The sequence below is a fragment of the Haliotis rubra genome, unplaced genomic scaffold, assembly GCF_003918875.1.
Source record: "Haliotis rubra isolate DU_JTF1 unplaced genomic scaffold, ASM391887v1 Scf164, whole genome shotgun sequence".
Lineage (NCBI taxonomy): Eukaryota > Metazoa > Mollusca > Gastropoda > Lepetellida > Haliotidae > Haliotis > Haliotis rubra.
In genome coordinates this window covers 231,223-255,357 of record NW_025765603.1, presented here as the reverse complement: position 1 = coordinate 255,357, position 24,135 = coordinate 231,223, and the positions used below count along the sequence as shown (strand labels likewise).

The 24,135-nt window shown below is 38.5% G+C and overlaps 1 protein-coding gene across 1 annotated transcript in view; it reads right to left on the bottom strand.

The window, feature by feature from the left end:
* The window catches only part of LOC124271844, a 74,026-nt gene that overhangs the window by 22,294 nt on the left and 27,597 nt on the right, over positions 1-24,135 (bottom strand). The window contains exons 12-45 of the mRNA XM_046706995.1: positions 23,900-23,991; positions 23,678-23,723; positions 22,766-23,017; positions 21,983-22,144; positions 20,806-21,015; positions 19,042-19,084; positions 18,704-18,861; positions 17,722-17,883; positions 17,181-17,390; positions 16,968-17,010; positions 16,601-16,764; positions 16,053-16,217; positions 15,294-15,503; positions 14,901-14,943; positions 14,531-14,700; positions 13,308-13,481; positions 12,504-12,713; positions 12,258-12,300; positions 11,536-11,696; positions 10,854-11,027; positions 8,576-8,794; positions 8,241-8,283; positions 7,897-8,057; positions 7,246-7,425; positions 5,949-6,155; positions 5,364-5,406; positions 4,880-5,040; positions 4,328-4,378; positions 3,901-4,116; positions 3,166-3,394; positions 2,720-2,822; positions 2,067-2,223; positions 1,020-1,246; positions 485-647 (exon numbers count right to left, since the gene is read on the bottom strand). Coding sequence (XP_046562951.1) covers positions 485-647; positions 1,020-1,246; positions 2,067-2,223; positions 2,720-2,822; positions 3,166-3,394; positions 3,901-4,116; positions 4,328-4,378; positions 4,880-5,040; positions 5,364-5,406; positions 5,949-6,155; positions 7,246-7,425; positions 7,897-8,057; positions 8,241-8,283; positions 8,576-8,794; positions 10,854-11,027; positions 11,536-11,696; positions 12,258-12,300; positions 12,504-12,713; positions 13,308-13,481; positions 14,531-14,700; positions 14,901-14,943; positions 15,294-15,503; positions 16,053-16,217; positions 16,601-16,764; positions 16,968-17,010; positions 17,181-17,390; positions 17,722-17,883; positions 18,704-18,861; positions 19,042-19,084; positions 20,806-21,015; positions 21,983-22,144; positions 22,766-23,017; positions 23,678-23,723; positions 23,900-23,991 — 5,052 coding nt within the window. The remainder of the gene's footprint in view (positions 1-484; positions 648-1,019; positions 1,247-2,066; positions 2,224-2,719; positions 2,823-3,165; positions 3,395-3,900; positions 4,117-4,327; positions 4,379-4,879; positions 5,041-5,363; positions 5,407-5,948; positions 6,156-7,245; positions 7,426-7,896; positions 8,058-8,240; positions 8,284-8,575; positions 8,795-10,853; positions 11,028-11,535; positions 11,697-12,257; positions 12,301-12,503; positions 12,714-13,307; positions 13,482-14,530; positions 14,701-14,900; positions 14,944-15,293; positions 15,504-16,052; positions 16,218-16,600; positions 16,765-16,967; positions 17,011-17,180; positions 17,391-17,721; positions 17,884-18,703; positions 18,862-19,041; positions 19,085-20,805; positions 21,016-21,982; positions 22,145-22,765; positions 23,018-23,677; positions 23,724-23,899; positions 23,992-24,135) is intronic.

Here is a 24,135-nt window from a genome sequence, read left to right as displayed (position 1 = left end):
AAAGTATGGTTTCAGAGTAATAGTGACAAATTTCATGATAAAATGCTTCACGTATGATACGTATGAGTTTCATTATTAATTACGTTTAATACAAATGGGTTTTGAGAAAAGACTGACTCTAAGACGAGAGTAGCTTCACGTGATTGTGTTACACAGTGTTTTACCATATTTTTCACGGGTGGTATTTCTCCGTACTATTTTACGGGTGCTTTGACTACTGGACGCTCTGTGCTGTGTCTGTATATATGCATGTAGTATAGGGAAGATGAATGTTGATGAAAGATAAGTGAGTGAGTGAGTTGGTTGTAGTTCTCGTTAATCAGGATTCCACCCACGTGTATCATTCATATTACTATGACAACAATCATAATCTTGATGTGTACGCACAAAATATATTATCAGAATAAAATACCTTTCGCTGCAAACATGATATAAGGATTTGCTTTTTATAACACAATTATAGTATAATTAAATCAATACTCACCAATGGTTAAAGGTACAATTCCTCCAACCACGATGAAATACCTATATCTGAAGAAGACGACGTGTCTTCTAGGTAGGGAAAAGTCTCCTTGAAGGGTAAGGTCAAATGAGCTGAATATGTCGCCTCCATCGCCATTGACGATGGCTTGTATGATGTCTGAATACTGAAATTAGATTTGTAGAATGGGTACAGAGAAAACCAATAACAATGACAATGCTATGGGTAATGTAATACAATGAGACAAGTTTCACCCAGCAATAAATGGGTACCCGGTAAGATGAGATGGCAACGTGATGACTGTTAATAAAAATACGTTTCCATCAAACATTGGCCGTGAGGTTAGGCGCTTTAGAAGGAGGCTATTCTTCTTCCTAGTTTTATCAATAATATAATAATAAATGTTCCTGTAACTTTGACAAGTGAATGTAAATTTGTGTATAATGCATATAATGCAATATGTGTGCCAAAGACAACAATTCGATCGATAGATAAAAAAACCCACAACTTTTAAAGATTATGTTACAATATGTCATACCAGTGCCAGACATAGATCTCTCAGTTGTCTCGTCAGTCGAAGAGCAAGTTCAGGGTCGATGTTCTTGGCATCAAACATGGCTATGATCTCCCCAATACTCATGTTGGCTAGTTTAGCACCAAGCAGCTCCAGTCCTTTCCCAGTCAGACCTTTCCCCACAGTGTAGGCCTGGTCCCCGCGACCCAGGATGTCGGTGACCTGACCCAGGACCTTCATGATCTTCTCGCCTGAGATCATCAATTATACAACAAAAAGTGGTTTGAAAAAATAGATTCTTAGCATCTTTGCAGAAATAAATAAAGCTGGGTTAAGCCAATTAATTTCCTTCCAAATTTGTAGCTGTTCAGTAGCTGGATCTGGGCGGTGGGGTAGCCTCATGGTCAAAACCAATGCCAAAGACCCGAGTTCGATTCCCCACATGGGTACACTGTCTTAAGCCCTTCTTTGTTTAAGCGATATTGTTTGAATATTGCTAAAAGCTGTGTAAAACCATTGTCGCTCACACACTCAATAGTTTGATCTGGATTCGGATTTAATTTTTGTGTCTAACTGCTTATTTTAGTAATATTCATGACGCATTACGGCGGCGCCACAAGGGGTGACTCGAAGCAAAAACTCCATCCACACTGCCAGTAGCCGCGAAAGGATCTATATTTGTAACATTACACCGAGTAGTCGAAAGGCGATTTCGTAAGGCTACGACATTCACATTGTAATTACTATGAATAATATCAATAGATAGCTAAGGGATGCAATTTATCAATTGGAACGACGTACCAATACAAATCACACCCACGCACAGCCATGAGATAATCATCACTATCAAAGACTATGTACCGGGTACTTAGCGGTACATGTTGGCACACACAATAATACAAAAATGTGAAGAACGAAATTAACAGCATAGTTGTAGCAGCAAGGAAAACTAAACTTATGATACAGAGCAATATCTGTTAAAACGAAAATGTTCGTCAACGGACTAGTACTATCAATGCTTGTATTTCATCAAAGAATACATGGCTAAATTATCATTTGCAAACAACAGACCTCCTTCCATGCCGAGCACCAAGTTGCCACCGCCGACCTCCCCTGAGTACAGAATGGTTCCTGGGTTGGCCATACCCATCTTTCTGATGGCGCTCTTAGTGTTGGTGGCTGTGCCATATTCATCAGTGCGTGATATCATCAGTGACCTGTCTCTTATCTGAAAGACAGAGACGGCTGTATGTGAGATCAAGGATATATGGAGCCATTCAAGTACACACAAACCTCATAGAAAAAGGGTCTTTTTAGTTCTCCGACGGTAATAAGACCGGTATGTCGAGATTAAAGTTTACTCTTGCCATACTAAAACAGGTTCGCCAGGAACACGCGGTCACAGCATTGATATGTTTTGAGTATGGCGTAAATTTTCTTCGAATCCACTAGAAGGATTTTTCAGAAACTTCAAGCGGTTAATTTTGCAATATATAAGTTGTTATCATTAAATAAGCATTCACCTTTGACAATTTTTTATTTCAATACCATAACTGAAAATCTCAAAACCTCTACTAAGTTGATGTACTTTCTCTGGTTCATGACCTTTTCCTCTCTCGTTTTGATAACTATTATTTATTTCCAAACTTGCTGCAACACATACAGTCTCCTGCTATATTAATCTAACTAATGTATTGATCATGTCATAGAAATCAATATCTTACTGCTTCATCCTTTAGTCTTTCAAACAGATCCTTGATTTCTTCATTTGTAAAGTTCTGGTTCAAAGCTTCATTGAGGATCCGTTTGGTATCGCCCGTGTGTATTCTGAATAAGACACAGACCATATAAGTTCAGCTGTCACAAGAACCTCTAGTCAAATGTTTAGCTACGTCTCTACATCATAACAATTAGCATATTATTTAATGAAAATGAAGATGGTCGTTAATAAACGGTTCAATCCATTGTTTAGACGTTTCATAAAATACTTCTATCTGAATATTGTCATTTGTTATTTTGATATGAATACATTTAGACTATAATATGTATGAAAAAGAAAGGTATATTTTTAAAACAAATTCTAACACAAATTCTTTGAAAGTAACTATTAAAACAATACAGGCAAAAGGAACCGCTTTGCGTCCTCAGCAAAGTATTATGCAATACTCACAGGTCTAAAGGACTTCTTCTTTTCCTTCTTCGTCCAACAGGTGAACATGAAGACGGCATCTGGAACATCTTTTCATCAAGGAGTTCGTAGTAGTAGCAGTTGTTGATGAGGTCGTGCACGTTCATGACACAGAGCTTTACGTGGAATGACACTTCATAAGAGGATGCGGTTTTGCTGATCACGTAGCTCACGGTGATGGCGTTGCCAATTGAGACAGTGTGGTTTTTATCTAGCAGAACAGTAAGATTCCACGAGCAAAATAACCATTCTGTCCACATAACAGTCTTTAGTTTTTTTATGGTACAAACAAACAACAAAATATGTAGTCAGATTGGTCCCCCCCCCCCCCCCCACTCACTTATTTGAGTGATGTGCATTAATACATTAGAAAAACAAATCTCTAACCTGGACTTTAGTACTTCTTACAGCATTTACACGTAGGTGTTACTGTATGAAGTCATTAAATCCCTCAACATGCTAAAATGTCAGTTGTCATAATATTCTTAAAGAATAGAGTCGAATATACTTCTAAAGATGGATGATATTGAAATACGTCTATTCTTTGCAGTCATGTGTGATAAGTCCCCGTCAGTTATAAAATTTCCATCTCAATGTCTAATGAGATGTAAAAGCGAAAGGCGGCAGTCCAAAAGGGTGTTATTTAAAACATGTTTCCTGTACAAAATTGATGTTGAGTGGATGTTTTATCAGGTAGTGCTACCCATCCCTTCTCACCATAGTCCACAGCCTGAAGCTTCTTTTTCCACTCCTTGTTCTCTATATGATACACAAGCTGGTCATTGCAGTGGTCAACCTCGATGCCGGCAGTGATGGAGTAGATACCGAGGTAGTTGAGGTCAACGTCCTCACAACACGTGATGCCCATGCAGTTGTCAGTCAGGCGGCAGGTGCTCGAGATAGCGACAGGGAGGGATGCCGGACAAGCTTGGTCTATGAATTGAAACCATAGTTCATGCAACGCCCACTGCACGAGACCAAAACCGAAGCGTGTTTTTAGTACAGTATTATCAAATGCTAAAACCATTGTTTCCAGTAATTGGTAATTCATAACGCTCTTTTGCCTGATTATTGTACGTTGCTTGGTCAAGTATAGACAAAAACGTTAGGCAGAATAATTAAATGGTGAAGTATTGACGCCTACCGGAAGTTTGCAGAGCACATTTTCCAGACTTCCAGAAATCAAAGGAGACACCTGCAATGCAATTAAAAAGACATTTAACATTTTAAGTGTCCTTTATTTATGATTCTTAAACAACAAAGACCACTCGTTCAAGAACACGTGTATAACTGCATGCTGCAGAAATATATCGAACGTCAAGATGCAATGGCATGTAGATAAATACATTAATACATATGCACTGTTGTAGAGGATTCTGTATCGAGACCTTAGATCATGGATCAATGGATCCGACGCTATAACCATATACTTTAGTTTACGAAACAATTGAAGACAAATCATTGAATATGCACTTTTGTAGAGGAATCTGTATCGGGAACATAGCTCCTGGATCGATGAATCCGTCAGTATAACCCTATGCTTTAGTTTACGAAGCAATTAAACCCAAATCATTGACATATCCAGTGTCTTCTCCTGAAACAGTTCTCAAATACATTGTCTTAATTTCTGCAACAAACACACGGACTATAAACATACTTCATCAACCTAACTATCAGAGTGCTTGGACTTACATACCATTAAATGGCACCGGTAGAGTCGGGCTACATGGAGAATAGACCAGTTCCGACTGTGAGAAGATTATGACTTCAAGCACACACGTGTCGTCCTCAAAACACATCTTGATGTTCAGGTCCATTATCAGCTTCTGGGATGCGGGGATGTGCTCTAGTTTGTACCTGTGGTGACAGTTGACACACCACTGATGTAAATATTGTATATTATCATTAAGTCGGTAATCAGTGAAGTAGATTCTGATCAGCAACTTTCAATTTAAATTGAATTGAGATGTATATAGGACACATTGGAGTTTTTTCTGGACTCAGTTGACACAGATACACGCTTGCAGTTTAACCATCCTTAACGTTATAGGCAACCATTAGAAAAACACGAACGTGATTTGTTATTCCTGATTCGGGACAAAAACAAGACCCAGGGGCACAGATGTTTAATGTATCACAGCAGCTTCAGTCACTCGAGAAAAGTGCTATCTGATACTCACGACAGTCGTGTCATGTCGCCCAGGATGAAATGTCCTTCTGTACCTGGAACATAATTGCATTTGATTTGAGAACAACTCAATTTTGAAAAACAATATATCCATATTATAAATGGGCTTTGGTCAGTACATCACCTTCAAGTTGGAAACACCCTAAAGTTACGCAGGTCTCTGATGTCTACAATTATTGAGGAGGCATATATCAACGTAATCGCGTTATCAGTGTATGGACCATTATTTGGATTTGTTTTGGTAACTCTCATTACTACATCCAGGAAAGAAATGTAAATACCATTATATGATGATGACTGAAAGGAAATGTTTTTCGAGACTTATATATTCGATAGGGGTATGATATTTGTGTTTTGGACATTATTTGTTTTCCAGTGTTTCGGCGTTTGGATAACGGTGGGTATATTCAATGTATACATTCTGTTCGACAGTTAACAATACTTGATTGCAGTATCTTGGACAACTATCTAATCCTCTGCCAATATAACTGGCAAATACATACACAAGCGCCTTGGTATAGGAAAGACTCTAACAAAGATCTTTAAAATACTGTTGATCGACCATGTAGATATTTACCCCATTCGTACTCCATGAGTGACACAGTGTAGGATAGTTTTTCTATCGTCATTGTGATCTGTAGGTTACAAATATCCACATCAAACTTGGCCTGGATGGTCCTATTGATAAGGGAAACATCGACACAACAGTCTACCGTGGAACAGTTGGAGGTCAGGTGACATCGCACAGAGTCAGGTAGAGATGGTACTGCTCGGCTGCTGCATTCTGGAAACACAGAAATATACATTGACTGAAACTGTTCTTTTACTCTCATGTACAATGTTGAAGCCATGTTGTAATACACAGTGGACGACGTAGATTGACGATGCCATAAACTGACTGTTCGTTAACCTCCACTTGGGTTAACTCTTGTACATTTAGGGGGTAAGGACGCTTTCGGACAGCTACTGGATAATGGACCTTCCTTATAGAACTACAGTTTCCTAAGAGGACACATACTTGTACAACTACATAAGGCTGTTTGAGTAAGAGGACATATACTTGTACAACTACATAAGGCTGTTTGAGTAAGAGGACATATACTTGTACAACTACATAAGGCTGTTTGAGTAAGAGGACATATACTTGTACAACTACATAAGGCTGTTTGAGTAAGAGGACATATACTTGTACAACTACATAAGGCTGTTTGAGTAAGAGGGACATATACTTGTACAACTACATAAGGCTGTTTGAGTAAGAGGACATATACTTGTACAACTACATAAGGCTGTTTGAGTAAGAGGACACATACTTGTACAACTACATAAGGCTGTTTGAGTAAGAGGACACATACTTGTACAACTACATAAGGCTGTTTGAGTAAGAGGACACATACTTGTACAACTACATAAGGCTGTTTGAGTAAGAGGACATATACTTGTACAACTACATAAGGCTGTTTGAGTAAGAGGACATATACTTGTACAACTACATAAGGCTGTTTGAGTAAGAGGACATATACTTGTACAACTACATAAGGCTGTTTGAGTAAGAGGACATATACTTGTACAACTACATAAGGCTGTTTGAGTAAGAGGACATATACTTGTACAACTACATAAGGCTGTTTGAGTAAGAGGACATATACTTGTACAACTACATAAGGCTGTTTGAGTAAGAGGACACATACTTGTACAACTACATAAGGCTGTTTGAGTAAGAGGACACATACTTGTACAACTACATAAGGCTGTTTGAGTAAGAGGACATATACTTGTACAACTACATAAGGCTGTTTGAGTAAGAGGACACATACTTGTACAACTACATAAGGCTGTTTGAGTAAATACAATAAGATGAAGAAGTTACACACCTTTATTCCAGTTGTTTATCCCAGCAGGGGAATATGGACTTGCCGACTGATCACAGGCCGAACTGACGAGGTACTGAGACACCCCGAGATCATCCATGAGCTGAGATATGAGTGTTTCCGTGAGAGTCGACACGGTGGAGGACAGACCCTTGCCTGATACCCAGTTGGTCAATGAGAAATCTGAAAAATATATATATAAATATAGTTTCTGGCACGATTATAATTTGTTTTAATCAAGAAATTAGCATTTCTTTCGAAAGACTGGCAATGGACGCGTTACAATTCGTTGATAACTGAAACAGGATTTGGTATTATGCATTGTACTTCATATTTCTGTGTGAAGGAAGGGAGCAACCACTTGGTGATTGAACTTAGTATAATTATATACTGTTTATCATTACTATATGCCGATTCGAAAGGGCGTGGAATTTTAAATAATGATATGTTATTAACCAACAGAGTAACTGATACATTCTCCACATCAAGGAAAGGCTACAAATACATTACTGACTTTGTAACCATCTTAAGTGTCAAAGACCCCTCCTGTTGACATCGCAACAATACAAATAGATCTGAAGACAAAGGACCGTTTTGGTTACTCATGATGACTTTGTAGACTCATGAACTTAGATAGACATTTCAAAGCCTCACTTCTCTGTTGCAGCCTGGCCTCCCAGTCACACAGGGGTTGTGGTATCTTGGCTTTGTCAAGGAAAGTTTTGGAGAACAGACACTCGTTTTGTTTCAGACACACACTGACAGATGCTGTCACTTCCAGTTTCTTGTCAGACATAAGTCGGTTGATGATGTAACTGAAACAGTTGCATACATGTACATGTTCAGATATATAGTCAACTCTTCATTGAATAACTTCGTGAATGCATGTAGATTTGATCCAATTTGATTTGGTTTTTCAAACAAAATAGGAATATGCTATAACTGAAATCTTTAATTTGAACGCTAGCCGCTCCCATCAAGGCAACATCAAAACTTACTTTACTCGAATGACACCTTTCACATAGAAGTGATCTTCGGTGCCTGGAAGAAAGCATAAAAACATTAGATGTACTTCTGAAAGACATATCTTTAACAATGTCCCTTAGTCACTAATAGATACAGTACCATCTTAAATGGACCTGTACAGATCTAGATGATATTTCGCAATTGCATAATTCGGAGCTGATAATATCATACAGGGAATTGTCTGGTCCAAAGTTTACAGACCGCCGTCATACAAGTGGAATATACCTGTGACAGCTTGCGGCGTTAAACAACTAACAAATACACAAACAAATCCAACTGTGATAAAATAGGTCACATCTACCCATACCCCACTGATAGTCCAACAACATCCGTTTGTAGACCAGATTTTCCACGCCCACTCTCAGCTGATAGGTGCACATGTCCACTGTCAGGAAGACGTTGAAGGCACGTGACAGGAAGTCGATGTAGATGCAGCAGTCAACGGCGGTACAGATGTCGGGGACGTGACATGCCATGGAATCAGGGAGGTCTAGGAGGTACTGGTCAAGCCCATGAATTGGACACTCTGAAGACATCGAAGTCAAACATCACCATCAATAGGCTTCTGTTACATTTTGGTCAGGGAGGAAATAGCTTCAGGTGTCATCATCATGGAAAGTGGTTTAATGTGATCAATCCATTACTGTTTTCAGTTTTGGACTTAGACATTATTTTCAGTCAGTCAATAAAATCATTAGAATATATACTACATATACATGCTGGTTTGTTTTAAACATATTTTATTCACTGAGAAAAGGATTAGGAACAAGTTCTCCAACTTAGAATACCCTCTCCTTGGTTTGTACATAGGTAATTTAGATTTCCGCAAGTAAGATGACAGATAGTGGACAAGAAAGTAGAATAAGTAAAAAGAGATAGAGCTTAAACAGAATAATATCAGTATGCTATACACATCGTTTTGTCTCACTAATGAACGATTGCACTAACTTGAGTACTTTTGTATTTTCACATGATGATAGGTCTGCACTTCCTTCTAACAAATGTTTAAGGTCGACTGAAATACCTGCTGATGAACAAATGCGCTTAACTGATAACATGAAGTTAACTCTTTGTTGTTTGTACAATGGACATTCAAACAGAAAATGATACGAGTTCTCAATAAAATCACCACATATACAAATAGGATCAGTTTCATTCCAACTCTGTACAAATCAAGGTCCAAACAACTAACAGAATAACGCAACTTGGTATGAATAATTTTGATTTTGATTTTACCACACGAATAATACTGAGGTGCATTTGTATGGTTATCAGTTATACATGATTTAAAAGTTGAAACACTTTTTGAATTACAAACGGTGGTTGGTAAATTGTTCCAAGACCATATTGTAGATGGAAAGAAGGATTCTTTTGAATGTTTAAGTCTTGGAATAGGAATCGATATATTCAGAGAACTGCGTAGATCATACTTTGATTTAGAACCAACATTCAAGGGAAGCAGTTCTTTTAGGTATGGAGGAGCCATTTCATTTTAAATTTTATACATCAAACATAGTTTTCGTTTTCTACGACGATCTTGTAATGTTTCCCATCCAGTTTCAAAATAAAGAAATTCACGTGATGTATATTTTGGTAAACCACTAGCTATTCTCGCTGCTTGTAATAGAATCTGTTCTAAGTTATTCATTTGTTCAAGAGTCCACCAGTCCCAGACTTCACATGCGTATTCACGATGCGGCCGAATGAACATGGTATAGATCTTATTAAGGGTATCCCTACACAATACATATTATAATAGTCGCATGGAGGTAACCACTTTTGAAACTTTTTGTATCATATTTGTACATACATATATGTGGCCAGCCCATTTTCCATTGTGGGTAAGGTTAACTCCAAGATGTTTATGATTATCAACACCATCAAAGTAAAGATGTGGTATATTGATATCATTGTTCATCGAGAATAGGACAGCTTCCGTCTTTCCTAGGTTGTACTTAATTAGCCATCTTTTACCCCAAATATTTAACTTACATAAATTAGCATTTAGATTCATTTCAATAATCTTGTTATCTGGTGAAGAGTAACCCAAAGACGAGTCATCAGCAAATAGGCACGTTAAGCAATCTATTTCATCTGCTATATCATTAATGTATACAATGAATAAAAAAGGGCCAAGCACTGACCCCTGCGGGACACCAGCGCTTAGAGTCCTCCGCTTGGAAACTGACCAATGCACAAATACACTGTGACTGCTATAACTAGCTAACCATCCCAACAGCTGTCCGCTTACACCATAGTTTCAACAGTAATCCTCTGTGCCAGACACGATCAAAAGCGTTTGATATATCGCAAAATACCATACAAAATGTTCTTTTTTGTCCAGTGATTCACAAAACCGATGTTATATTTCATATAACTGATGTACAGTGGAATGTCCTGGTTGAAAACCAGACTGATATTTATACAGGAGCTTGTTAGCATGAAAATAATTAAACAGGTGTTTGAAGACAACTCTTTCAAATACTTTACCAACACAACTTATAAGGGATATTGGTCATTAGAATATATACTATATATACATGCTGGTTCAGCATAAGAATCGAATAAGTTAATCCGGGTCCTACCGTTGTTCCATCCATTGATTGTAGGTACATAAGGACAACTTGTATTTTGACACTGTGCTGTCTTCAGATATCCTGCTATTTCCAGCCTCTCAAACAGTTTGTCTGTGATAACTGAAGTGAGACTCTCAGACCCATTAGAATTCATCTCGGACAGGAAGTCAGACAAAGAAAAGTCTGGAAAATAACATGCATAATCATGAATTGTGATGGGCTATTACATGTCAAGTATGAAAGATAGCTGTGCATCTTACGAGTGTATAAACATTGCCTGAATCTTCTTGTGTACGTTGATTCAGAACATAGGTTTCACTAAAATGAAAACCTTCCATAAAAAAAGAAACGGTTTTCATTTTTATGACAACTAAGACAGAATAAGCTAAAGATGAACTGTTATCAACTATGATAAACTTTAGTAAAACATATGATGAAAGAAAAAGAGGACTAATGTTTACATTGCCTTCATTATTCAATCTAATGTATGTTTTACATTGCATGTCTCTGCTTCACCGATCATCAGCAAAGGTATTCATATATTGTCTATCATCAAGAAAACCATTATCGAAAACAAAGGTGAAACATGTTAAACATATGTTGAATTCACAATGTCTCCCACATAGAACATGTTAAACATATGTTGAATTCACAATGTCTCCCACAAAGAACACTTATCCACATCACTGACCTGCAATAGCAGCTGTACTGTCCCAGTCACAGACCAACTTGGGAATCTTGACATTTTTCAGAGCTGGGAAGGAAATCAGACAAGAATCCTCCTCGAAACAGACACTGATGTTGAGGTTGATCAGGAACTTCTTTTCCCCGAACAGGTCATCGATCATGAAACTAAAACGACAAAACAAAGGAGAATAAGGCAAAACATTCTGTACATACAGAACATCACACCTGGAAAGACTGTGAAATAGTACAGATCTGAAGATGGACAGACAGGTATTTTATAGTGGTGTTCCGATTACAGTGACCAAACGACCAAGCAATCGATCACATTTTCTCATAATCGAACATGAACGATTTTGGAACTACTGTTTTAGTCTTTGAAATACTTGACAATGGAACATATCGTTGAAGTTGTCAGGGCCTGAAAACGTCTTTAATTCTTAGAAAACTCACTTCACTAACTGAAAAACCATTACTGAATATTTCTTGAAGACTCCGGGAAGTTTATGTTCATGATATATTAGTCATCACTTTAAAGTAGCAAGTTGCATCATGTTATACATATCTGCAATAACAACCTGGATAGGAAAATCTGAAAAATGACGCTAACCAATTTTTGTCGATGATTGTTCGTTGGTAATGAAGCAATCATCAATTGTGAGATTTCAACCAATTCCCAGCACTAGTATTTTATCAGAGTAGTAGTAGCAAAATCAAAGCAATGCTTACTCGACACGGATAACGTTCTTCAAGCTGAAGTGTTCCACGTTTCCTGTAAAGAAAACAATATTTAAGACAGTTGAAATACACGTACAAAAACCTTCAGAAATTCCTCGATTTTCCGGACATCCAGAACAGTGAAATCAACAATACTGTAACGTTCTTCTCATGTCCCCTCAAATCACAATTGCTCTTTATTCTGTCAAACTTAGAAGTGTATTACTTTTCACAAATGGTAAACAGCACCCTGCTCACCCCATTTGTAGTTGGATAAGATCCTGGTAAAGACCAGCTTCTCTATGCCCATGGTGAAGGTGTAGGTGCACGGGTCTATTCCAACCTGGACGTTGAAGGATCTTCCGATAAAGTCCACATCAATACAACACTGTATGGAGCCACACGGGTCCGACAGATGACAGGTGACGGAGTCTGGTAGTGTTGGCAGGGTGAGACTGGCAGGGCAATCTGAAAACATAAAACATCTGTGAATCTGTTTTTTATACACTATGAAACTGTATGGCATCTAAGTTGTTATATTCATTACAACATTGGAAACAATAGCCCAAACTTCCCGTTGCATTTGCTTCAACAAAACAGCACCGTATTCTATGAGCTCAGAATACTTCTACAAGGTAACGGACATGTATTTATGAATCGCACATATTAATGAAGACACATTTCTGAGTCTGCTGTAAAGCACACGGCCTTTCACAGATACCAGTGTATGCTATTGTTTCCCAGTTGAATCAATGAAAAATGCTGATTAAACACAGTGAATTAGCTCTACACATTTTATATGGACTTGGAGACCTATTAACCGCATTACATCAGCCTACATTGCAGAGATGTTTAACCATAATCCACGCCCGGATTTGTTATCATTCAAGAAGTGTTCGGATTTACATTAAGGTCATAAACTATTTAGGTTTCCCCACGTTAACAACGAGACATTTTTGCTTGTGCCACTGATAATAATGTGTCGGTCTTTACATTAAGATTCCATGAAATTCAGATTTATCACAAGGATCACTGTTCATAGGGAATGTAGAAGGAGTTTACCCTTCTTCCAGTCCCCAACAGCTCCATCATAGGGGGCAAGGGTCCTGTTACACTGGGGGTCAGTCAGGAATCCCGCGACACCCAGTACGTCCAGGAGCTGGGAGACAGCGACAGTGGCCAGTTTCTTACCGGATGGAAGTTTCACATCAGACAGCCATTTTTTCAAAGAGAACCCTGTAACAAATGACACACAACTATACTCTGTAATGTATGACGTTGTCTCTGTGTGAAAACACATGCACATGATCAAAAGGACATAAGGACATTGTCCAATGTCGGTATTGCATCAACAAGTATAAAACTTCCATTTTGGTCTAAAGGGCAAAATAGTGTTATAAGGTAAAAATGCATCCCCTAAACCATGAGAGAATTACATCAGATTCGTATTTAGATTTGCAGTTTGCTCATGAGTCATAACGGTTAGGCACGGTATGGGGACGGAAAGTTTCCATAGAATGGCGTTTAGTTTAGCCGTAGGCTATGGAAAGAGAGTCAGAACACATTCTGTTGAAAGACATAACAGATTAATCTTATATTGAAACAAACAACAAAGGGGTGAGTGACCGAACGATTCTTACCGGTACTTTTCCAATCGTAACATTCATGAGTGCAAGGTCGGATACAGGCTAACCGAATCAAAATGATTAGTTGAAACATGTGATCAAGATCAGGCCAGGCTCGAACCATATATAAAAGACAGGTTGGGCACTGAGCGAGTGGTGCGCGCTTTTTAGTGACGGAAGCCAGTCCACGCCACTCAGTTGCCCCGTGTGGTACGAACCTGCCCTGTCTGATGTTGAAGTTGTAGTTAGAGAGATGGACTGAGACAGAGTAAAAACTATGCGAGTATAAACGTGGTGTTGCGTTTATCTTTGAATACATGTGTACCAGTACATGAATGTTATGTGGTTAATTAGGAGTCACGGTCGTCCGAACCCTCACTCCTTGATTTAGCATCCTGCAACGGACCAAGCGTGTGGAGCGCCAGAGCTACCATCTCCCCGAACAATGTGGAACGACCATAATTAATAGGTAACTGGGGTAGGGTTTACTACCACCCAAACGCCAGTTACGACAATAGGTTTTAATATTTATTAAATGGACCACTGAAAATCAGTAATGACACCAGATGTTCGCTAAAGGGTAGGCTTGTCACGCCCTACTGGCAGCATCCGCCACTTTTATGAGTTCAGTCTAAGTTGTATGAGAGGTTTGTGCCCTACCGTTATCAGGCCAGGAAAGAGGGTTGTCCCAGTTCCACTTCAGTTTAGGGAAGCTGATATCTGTGAGGACAGGAAGGCTGAGAGCACAGGGAGAGTCTGCTTCAAAGCACAGCGAGAGTTTCAGGCTCATCAGGTACTTCCAAGCATGTACAAGGTCGTCAATCTTGAAACTGAAAAGATGAAGCACACTCACTGTTTTGGCCATACATACGGAATCGATTGTACCACATATTAGGCTGATTCACATGTTCTCAATTCAATATAAGCATATTGAAGGCTAAGTGTAGGAGGATATTGTTGAATGAAATTTGTTGCGTTACAGAAACACGATTAACAAACAATTTATAAGTTTATATGTCACGCAACTCACCTTAATCTAACCACACCATTGAGGTTGAAATAGTCCCATTCACCTGCAAATCATTATCAAAATAATGAAATGTTAGAAATTGCAATCAAATATAGATTTTCAGCCAGGTATGCCTGCCTCTAAAGGTTCATTTATTTAATGTATTTACGGTAGAGAGCTATGATTAAGGCGTGTTTTCGTAATGACAAAAAGTCCATCAAGAAATGAAACTGTGTCCCGATACATACAGTTCTGTTCAAAATAAGCATTGTGTTGAGCAGTAGTGTTGCTGAAATGAGGCCTACCAATTGCCAAAACACTCTACTGCTGGTAACAAAAACTTAAAAATTGATTGTCTGTTTAGTAGAATACACATGATCTGCATGGCTATGGGGTTGCTGTAATGAGGCCTACCCCACTTGTAGTTGAACAATGATGTCTGGAAGGTGAGCTTCTCGATACTGACAGTCAGGACAAGGTTCCGTGTGTCCAGGAGGATCTTGAAGTTGAAGGACATTCCCAGACTGACCACATCCACACAACAGTCCAGTCCAGTGCAGTAGTCGGGAATATGACACGACAGGCTGCTCGGGAGAGTTGGTAGGGTCATTTGCAGCGGACATTCTGAAACGTTTACCATGAGCAACGTTTAGATTGGAAGATGGAATGATTCTATGTTTATCTATTCTATGTTTTACCTGTTCTTCATTTTACCAACATCAGATATCACCGATGTAAAGATGATTAACATATGACTAAACACAATATGTTGCTTCTCATGGGAGATATAAACCCGTTAATAACATTCCGTTGTTGATGATATGCACGAATTGTTTGGTAATTTCTTTTAATCTTATGGAACCATCACACATGTCAACAACATAGATCTGCTAAGCAGCAAGGTATTGCTATGTATACAAAGGAAAGAAAGGCTCCACCATATGCTGCCATTACCATTATTCCACCCGCAGAGGCTTGGTAGGGTCATTGGTTTTGGACACGCTGAAATGTCATATAATAACCCAATTATGGGCCAAAACAATTTCCTAACTTTAAGATAACCAGAGGTTTCTACTTTTTAGTTGCACAGATATTTTCCTTCATTTCAGCAACTGGATAGATATAGTAATTTGCATGGTTCCTGCAAACTAAATGATTTTTACAACCATTTACCATTATTCCATCCCGGCTTGTATATCCCCCTCTGCCTGTCGCACATGGGGTCCAGAAGGTATTCAGAGATACCCAGAGCTAGAGACAGTTGGAACCGGAATGCTGATGTCAAGGCGTGGCTGGTGTTTAGACCGTTATTGCTAAGCCAGTTCTTCAAGGAGAAGCCTGGGGAGAGTAAGACGACATTTTACATGCATCATTTCATAATGATGGACAGCATACATAGAAGCATAAACTACATAAACGATAAAGAATGGGACGATTGTGAGGATATTAGCCACATTGCATGAAGATAAAAGTGGCATTTCTATTATAATACGAAATATCCTTTACGCGATTTCGGCCATGCCATAAACATATACCGATTAATCACGTTAGTAATGACAATAGCATCACAGGTGCCAATATTCACAAATATTATTCCTCGGTTTGCACAAAACTATGCTGTAGGAAACGTTAAGGTAAGGTTAAATGCAATTTACATTGAGGCTCCTGTTGCACGGAGATGTTCAAACCAAACCAAAAATACTGGGAGTCCATAGGCTTACCTCTCAGTGACAGTGTTGAGTTCCAGTCGCATCCAGGGTTGGGGAGCCTGGCTTGGTTTAACACTGGTAGGGTAACCAGACATTTCCCTCCAGACTCAAAGCAGGCACTGATGTTGAGACTTACAAGGAACTGTTTCTCTCCTTCGAGGTTGTCAATGACGTAACTGAAAATGAAAGCGACATTTCTCTTCTTTACAACTAATAAACACGCCTTGTTTCAGTAATCATCCCTTTAACTGTAAGCACTTGTTCTTACCACTGTTATTAATGAAATGTAGTCATATAGGTTAGACGTTTAACAAATGCCATATTTAAATCGCAGCCACAGTGTCAGCTCTAAGATGATAAGAACATTTAAATGACATACTCTGCTCGGAATATTCCCTTCAAATTGAAACTGTCTGGTGTTCCTGAAAAAAGACAAACACACACACTGACCAGAAACGTATACTCAACTGTACAGTATTTATCCATAACAAAGGCACATTGGTTGCTAAAATTACTTCATCGTGGCTTATAATTGGGCCTCACTTACCCCAGCATGTACAGTATTTCATGAATTACATCGCATTTGACCTACCCCATTGGTAGTTGAACAGCAGCCTGCTAAACTCTAGCTTCTCTATGCCCAAGGTAAGGGTCATCTTGCACATGTTCAGGTCGACCTTGAAGTGGACGTTCCGACTGATGAGAGACACATTGAGGCAACAGTCTATTCCTGTACAATGGTCGGGAAGACTGCAGGACAGAGAGTCGGGTAATGTTGGCAGTGAAACATCTCTCGGACACTCTGAAACAAAACAGGAAGGAAGAGTGAGGATTAAATTTCAATACATTGTATGATTGTCTGACTGTTGTTGCCAACTAATGGTCCATCCACAGTAATATTGAGTTAACGTTTGCTTCCAGAATGGTTCATCAACTTTGGTTCTTGTTGTATATCACTGTAAGTCATATCTAGGGCATATCTCGTCGGTCTGATTCATTTTAATATATATTGGATTTGGCTAAAGTGAAGGTAACGTTACATCAGCCAATAACCTATACATTCAGTTTCAGCAACAAAATTGTAGAAAGAATTTAACTGATCCTTAAAGGATTTGAATGTAATGCCACCTGACCTGAATTCCAGCCAGCCTTGCCTCGACCAGCCAGAGAACACTGTGTTTCGAGAAGGTACTCTGAGAGCTCCAAAGTTTCCACCAGTTTGTCGACCAATGCATCGGTCAGTCTGTCTGTCAGGGCAGCACCTTCTGATGTCACAAATTCGCTCAGCGAGAAATCTGAAGCAAAGTAAACTTACATGTCATTCGACAGAAAATAACGGACCAGTGGTGTTTTGGACATCTACATTGTTACGCTGGTTGGGGCGTTGGAGGAACAGAACCACGAATCAATGACTGTAAACAAGAAGACATGGTGTAGTCCTCAATAATTCATGTCCGAACAAGGTTTGAACAATAAATGTCTCAGTAAAGCTTTTAAAACGGTTTATGGTAGTCATTGGGAAGACATTTCCAATATGGAGGCATCAGGAACAAAATGATCTCCGATGACATTCCCTAATTTGGCATGTACCATACGAACCTGTGGATTTTTTCAGGCTTATCTTCGTATTTGTTTAGGAGGGTGATCCCGATTGGACAGGTTGCGCTTATCGTTTCGCTAACACTTGGTGACATCTCGTCACGATATGGCTGAGATATTGCCGATGTGACGTTAAATATTAACTCACTCACTCACTTGGTGACATCACTATTTGTGAAGCATATACACATGCTCATGACACCTACGGAATTGTACAGTCGATTTTGCTTTTAGCAGAGACTTCTTGAGGATGAGGAAAGAGTTTTGTGGTGTATTTAAGGAAATCACCATTAGTCTTTATGACAGAGGAGACAAACACCACTTCATGTCTACATTCTTGTCATTTGTTCACAAATCATTTTCTCCATTAGATTAGATTAAACATTATATGTATGTATCAGTGGACATGGATATAGGGCAATTCATCTTTGCTACAAGGATTATTCTGAAAGTCGTTTTCAAATCATGTGTCAGTCCTAGTGCAAAAAGAAAATAGAACAGACAACCATTACTTACTTTGTATCTGCTTGGTGGCCTCCCAGTCACAGAAAGGTTTAGGGATGATCATGTCTGTGAACACAGGGAAGGTAAACGGACAAGCTTCTCCAGCAGTCAGACAAACCTTAAGGCTCAGGTTCACCAGGAACTTCTTCTGACCAGAGCTGATGGTATATCTGAAAAGGTAATTATCCTTTTTCTGTAATTCTTTGACAGCAACTCATTGAGTAAACCGTCGACTTATATATGTTTACCTCTACTAATAGTACACCTTGACGCGGATTAGAATGACTCCCGATTGTTGATTGTAACTGCATGATCGTCACTACAAGAATGATAGCAATGATAATACTTACTCTATTCGGACAAGTCCTCCAAGATCAATTACTTCAGTTGCACCTTTTCAAAGAAATACAATGTTATGAAAGGTCATTGACCAACAAGTACATGCATCTATTTTGATAAATAAATGCTTCGTCAACAACGAACAGTTCTATTTCATGATATATAATTATATAATTGCTGTATATCTAGCATATAGTTAAACAGTGTAGTCAAACGTCCCATAAATAAACGGTGTACTACATCTAAAAACACATAATTAAACTATGTACACAGTGAATAGTTAAACAATGTATAGCGTACTCAATGAGTATATTGTTAAACAATGTACAACTTTCCCAAAGAATACTTAAATAGTGTACACCTTACCCAATGAATAATTAAACAATGTACATCTTACCCCATGTATAGTTAAACAGTGTACCGTTTCCCCTATACACAGTTAAACATTGTATCACTTACCCCATGTATTATAATAGTTAAACAGTGTACAACTTACCCCATGTATAGTTAAACAGTGTACAGCTTACCTCATGTGTAGTTAAACAGTGTACAACTTACCCCATGTATAGTTAAACAGTGTACAACTTATTTTTCATGAGTAGTTAAACAATGTACAACTTACTTCATGTGTAGTTAAACAGTTTACAACTTACCCCACGTATAATTCAACAGTGTACAACTTACCCCATGTGTAGTTAAACAGTGTACAACTTACCCCATGTATAGTTAAACAGTGTACAACTTACCCCATGTATAGTTAAACAGTGTAGAACTTACCCCATGTATAGTTAAACAGTGTACAACTTATCTTTCATGAGTAGTTAAACAATGTACAACTTACCCCACGTATAATTCAACAGTGTACAACTTACCCCATGTGTAGTTAAACAGTGTACAACTTACCCCATGTATAGTTAAACAGTGTACAACTTACTCCATGTATAGTTAAACAGTGTACAACTTACCCCATGTATAGTTAAACAGTGTACAACTTACTCCATGTATAGTTAAACAATGTACAACTTACCCCATATATAGTTAAACAGTATACAACTTACACCATGTATAGTTAAAGTGTGTACAACTTACCCCATGTATAGTTAAACAGTGTACAACTTATCCCATGTATAGTTAAACAGTGTACAACTTACCCCATGTATAGTTAAACAGTGTACAACTTACCCCATGTATAGTTAAACAGTGTAGAACTTACCCCATGTATAGTTAAACAGTGTACAACTTATCCTTCATGTGTAGTTAAACAGTTTACAACTTACCCCACGTATAATTCAACAGTGTACAACTTACCCCATGTGTAGTTAAACAGTGTACAACTTACCCCATGTATAGTTAAACAGTGTACAACTTACTCCATGTATAGTTAAACAGTGTACAACTTACCCCATGTATAGTTAAACAGTGTACAACTTACTCCATGTATAGTTAAACAATGTACAACTTACCCCATATATAGTTAAACAGTATACAACTTACACCATGTATAGTTAAAGTGTGTACAACTTACCCCATGTATAGTTAAACAGTGTACAACTTATCCCATGTATAGTTAAACAGTGTACAACATACCTCATGTATAAGTAAACAGTGTATAACCTACCCCATGTTTAGTTAAACAGTGTATAACTTACCCCATGTTTAGTTAAACGGTGTAAACGTACCCCGTGTATAGTTAAACACTGTACAACTTACCCCATGTATAGTTAAACACTGTACAACCTATCCCATGTATAATAGTTAAACAGTGTACAACTTACCCCATGTGTAGTCAAACAGTGTGTGACTAAACTCCAGCTTCTCAATGCCGACTCTCATATTGTAGTTACAGGAGTCCAAGAAGAGGTAGGCATTGAAGTTCCGTTTGACCTGTGACACTTTGACACAACACATAACCCCAGTGCAGTAGTCAGTCACGTGACATAATACGTTGGATGGAAGAGCTGGCAGTGTGAGATTCTCAGGACAATCTGCAAATGTTTAACATACGTACATTTGTAAAGAAACTGAAGAAGGAAAGAAACTGACATCCATACCCTTTGGCACGCAATGTGCGGAATAAAACAGGTAAATATAATTAAACACATTCACGCCAAATATTAATCAACTGATCACACTTTTTGTCCTCTACCAACTTTCACGTATGGGAGGAAAGGTGTAGCCCGTTATTGTTCACCAGTGTGTTGGTTATCTCGAAATATCGCGTCTCTGACTGAAATCATGCGATATAATGTGACGCTTCCAACTCATCTTCAAGAAGATACCTTCGTGGAAACTGTTATTAAATGAAAGAAAACTTCCAACAAAACCCCGTTCCATATTCATAAGAAAATCATTGCACGATTCCGACTTAGTACATGTGCTTTTGAATTAACAATATATCCAAATACTTCTTGTTGAACAAGACATGTGCCACTTTTGTCATGACGAACATGTCATGTTTTAGGTAATATTATCCCTGAGGTTTCCTATTTCTCAATATCATTTGCATTAGCAAGAATGCAAGAGTATAACATCATTGGTCCATAAAAAGAAGCCGCCACAAAACACTGTCCACATTCATAAGAAATCTCTGCTAAAAGCATAGTCGATTGTTCAAATGTTACTATATCATGAGCATACAGCAGTATTACAGCTGTATGATGTTTTTTGAAAACAAATCGAGTCTGGACCAGAGTTAAATTATGCGAGACACTTCATTTGTCTGTTATCGGACTAACTACAACCCACAGTGACATTGCTATATGGTCTTTCAGTCCTATCTGCTCTCTCTGCAGTTTACAAATTGAACAATACATGCACCAAAACAGAAAACAGCGTGTCATCATAAGGAACAAGTTAATCGTACGTTATAAATAAACAGATAACATACAAATAAATATATATTCCTTTGGTATTGTAAAGGGTGAGGTCGGAGACATTCTGCTGTAAACGTACCGTTGTTCCATCCCCTTACGGTACCGCTGTAAGGTTCCAGGTAGTCCTGACACTGTGTGTCCAGCAGGAGCTGTTTAATACCGAGCTCTTCCATCAGGACTGCTGACAGCTGAGCTGTGATCTCACCACCCTTTTCCTCAAGCCACTCACTCAGAGAGAAATCTGAAAGGAAATAGATTATGGTGTTTGACCAGTCTATACCATGAGGTGTTTTAGAGGCCAAAGTGAAAATACACTGGTTACGTTGAATCAGTTGAAGTCAATAAAATTTTAACCAAGTAAACTGAGATCAGTATGTTTTTGTGCAGATAAAATGAACATTATGCGCACCACTGCACCTCCCCTCTTGATCCACTTATGTTTCCCCCAGATGTCCCAATGTTGTCCCCATGTATACAAACAATCAAATGACCTACAGTCTGTTTGCAGTGAAAACGTACCAATGAATTCCACTTTAAACATAAAAGTAAATTAATAAAATAATGTGAAATTAAGATTGCGAATACTGATAATACTACCTTTCCAACTGAACATTTAACACTCCCCCTTGTAATACAAACAAATAATAGCGATTTGAAACTATGACCATTTGTTAAACAACTTTTATCCTAAATTGGATAATTCTCAGATTAAAATGTTCATTTGGCAAGGTAAAATTATGAGGATTCACAAACTTAATTTCACTTTATTTCATATATTTTTTGTTTAAAGTGAAATTCATCGGTACGTTTTCACTGCAAACACACTATAATAAAACTGTATACAAACAATCAAATGACTCACCCCAGTTGTATGTCAACAGCCTTTCCTTGTGGTAGTAGCTCCCAAAGCCGACCTCCACAGTGAAGTTACACGGTTCAAACTTCAGGAAGAAGGGGACGTGTTTGACGAGGGGGTTCTCAAACAGTGGGATGTCAAACGAGAAGTCCACACAACATTCTATACCGAAACAGTTGTCCGGCTGTTTACAGGTGACGTTGTCCTGGAAACTGGCGGGTAGCAGATTCTTGTAGTCTGGAAGGGCCCAAGGGCAGTCTGAGGACCAAAATATTATGCTTGGTCGAACATGAATACTAACAAAATATAAACAGAATGTTTTCAAACACACATATTACATTGGCGTATTCACCTATTTGTGTAGTTTATGTTATTGGTAGATTTGTGTGAAATCATGTTAGAGCGACTACTGAGGCACCATCGAAAGGTGGTGGTGGTGGAATTGGGTTTACCGTCGTGCTTGAGAATATTTCGCTCATCTGACGACGTGCATGCGTGTGTACGTGTATGTGCGGCTGCTTGTACTAGCCCAGACTGAAGCTGGTTTTATAGTGCTAGCCCACTGTGATACCATGAAGCATGAATACCCCACTCAGACACATTATACTGACTCCGAGCCGACAAATCCTTGATGTACCCATTAATGCTGAGCGCTAGGCAGGGACGACAAGTACCATATTTTAACGTCTTTTGGTATGACGCGCGGGCGGACGCTCTAACCACTACACCACGGAGGCGGTCCATCGAAAGGTGGTCGAGTTGACTGTAGTGTGGGAGTAGGAGAGTATCAATATCAGACCATAGTGCACATAGAATTTTTACACAAACATTAACGTGAGCATTACGAAAGTACAATCATATCAGATAATAAACGTAAGAGACAACATAGTAGTTTATCGTTCAGCTGTGACTATGTACCTGTTTGAGGTTCTAATACTGGGCAACTCCTGTCTGACAAAACCTTCTGAAAACAGAGAAAAAGTATAGATAAATAACACTTAAGGAACACAGCAAATATATAAACGCCACGTCTTATATATGCTACAGTTTCATATAGATATCTAATAATGTGTCTGTTGACTGCTTCAAATCGTGCTGACACTTCAATCATATGATTTAGTTGCACTTCTTAAGACTCACATCCAGTCCAAGTTTTTGAAACACCAAATCCACGACTTCTCTGATCAGCTTTCCTCCCATTAACTTTGCAAGGTTCTTCAGAGAACCGTTTCCTGAAATTACGAAATCCATGTGTGAAATTGTTATTCAATCCAAGCGAAGTAAAAGACGTACCCTATCTATGCGTTTGCTATATGGTGAAACACCGTAGTCGATATCCGATCAAACGAACCATAGTATGTAGGTAGGTAATGGCA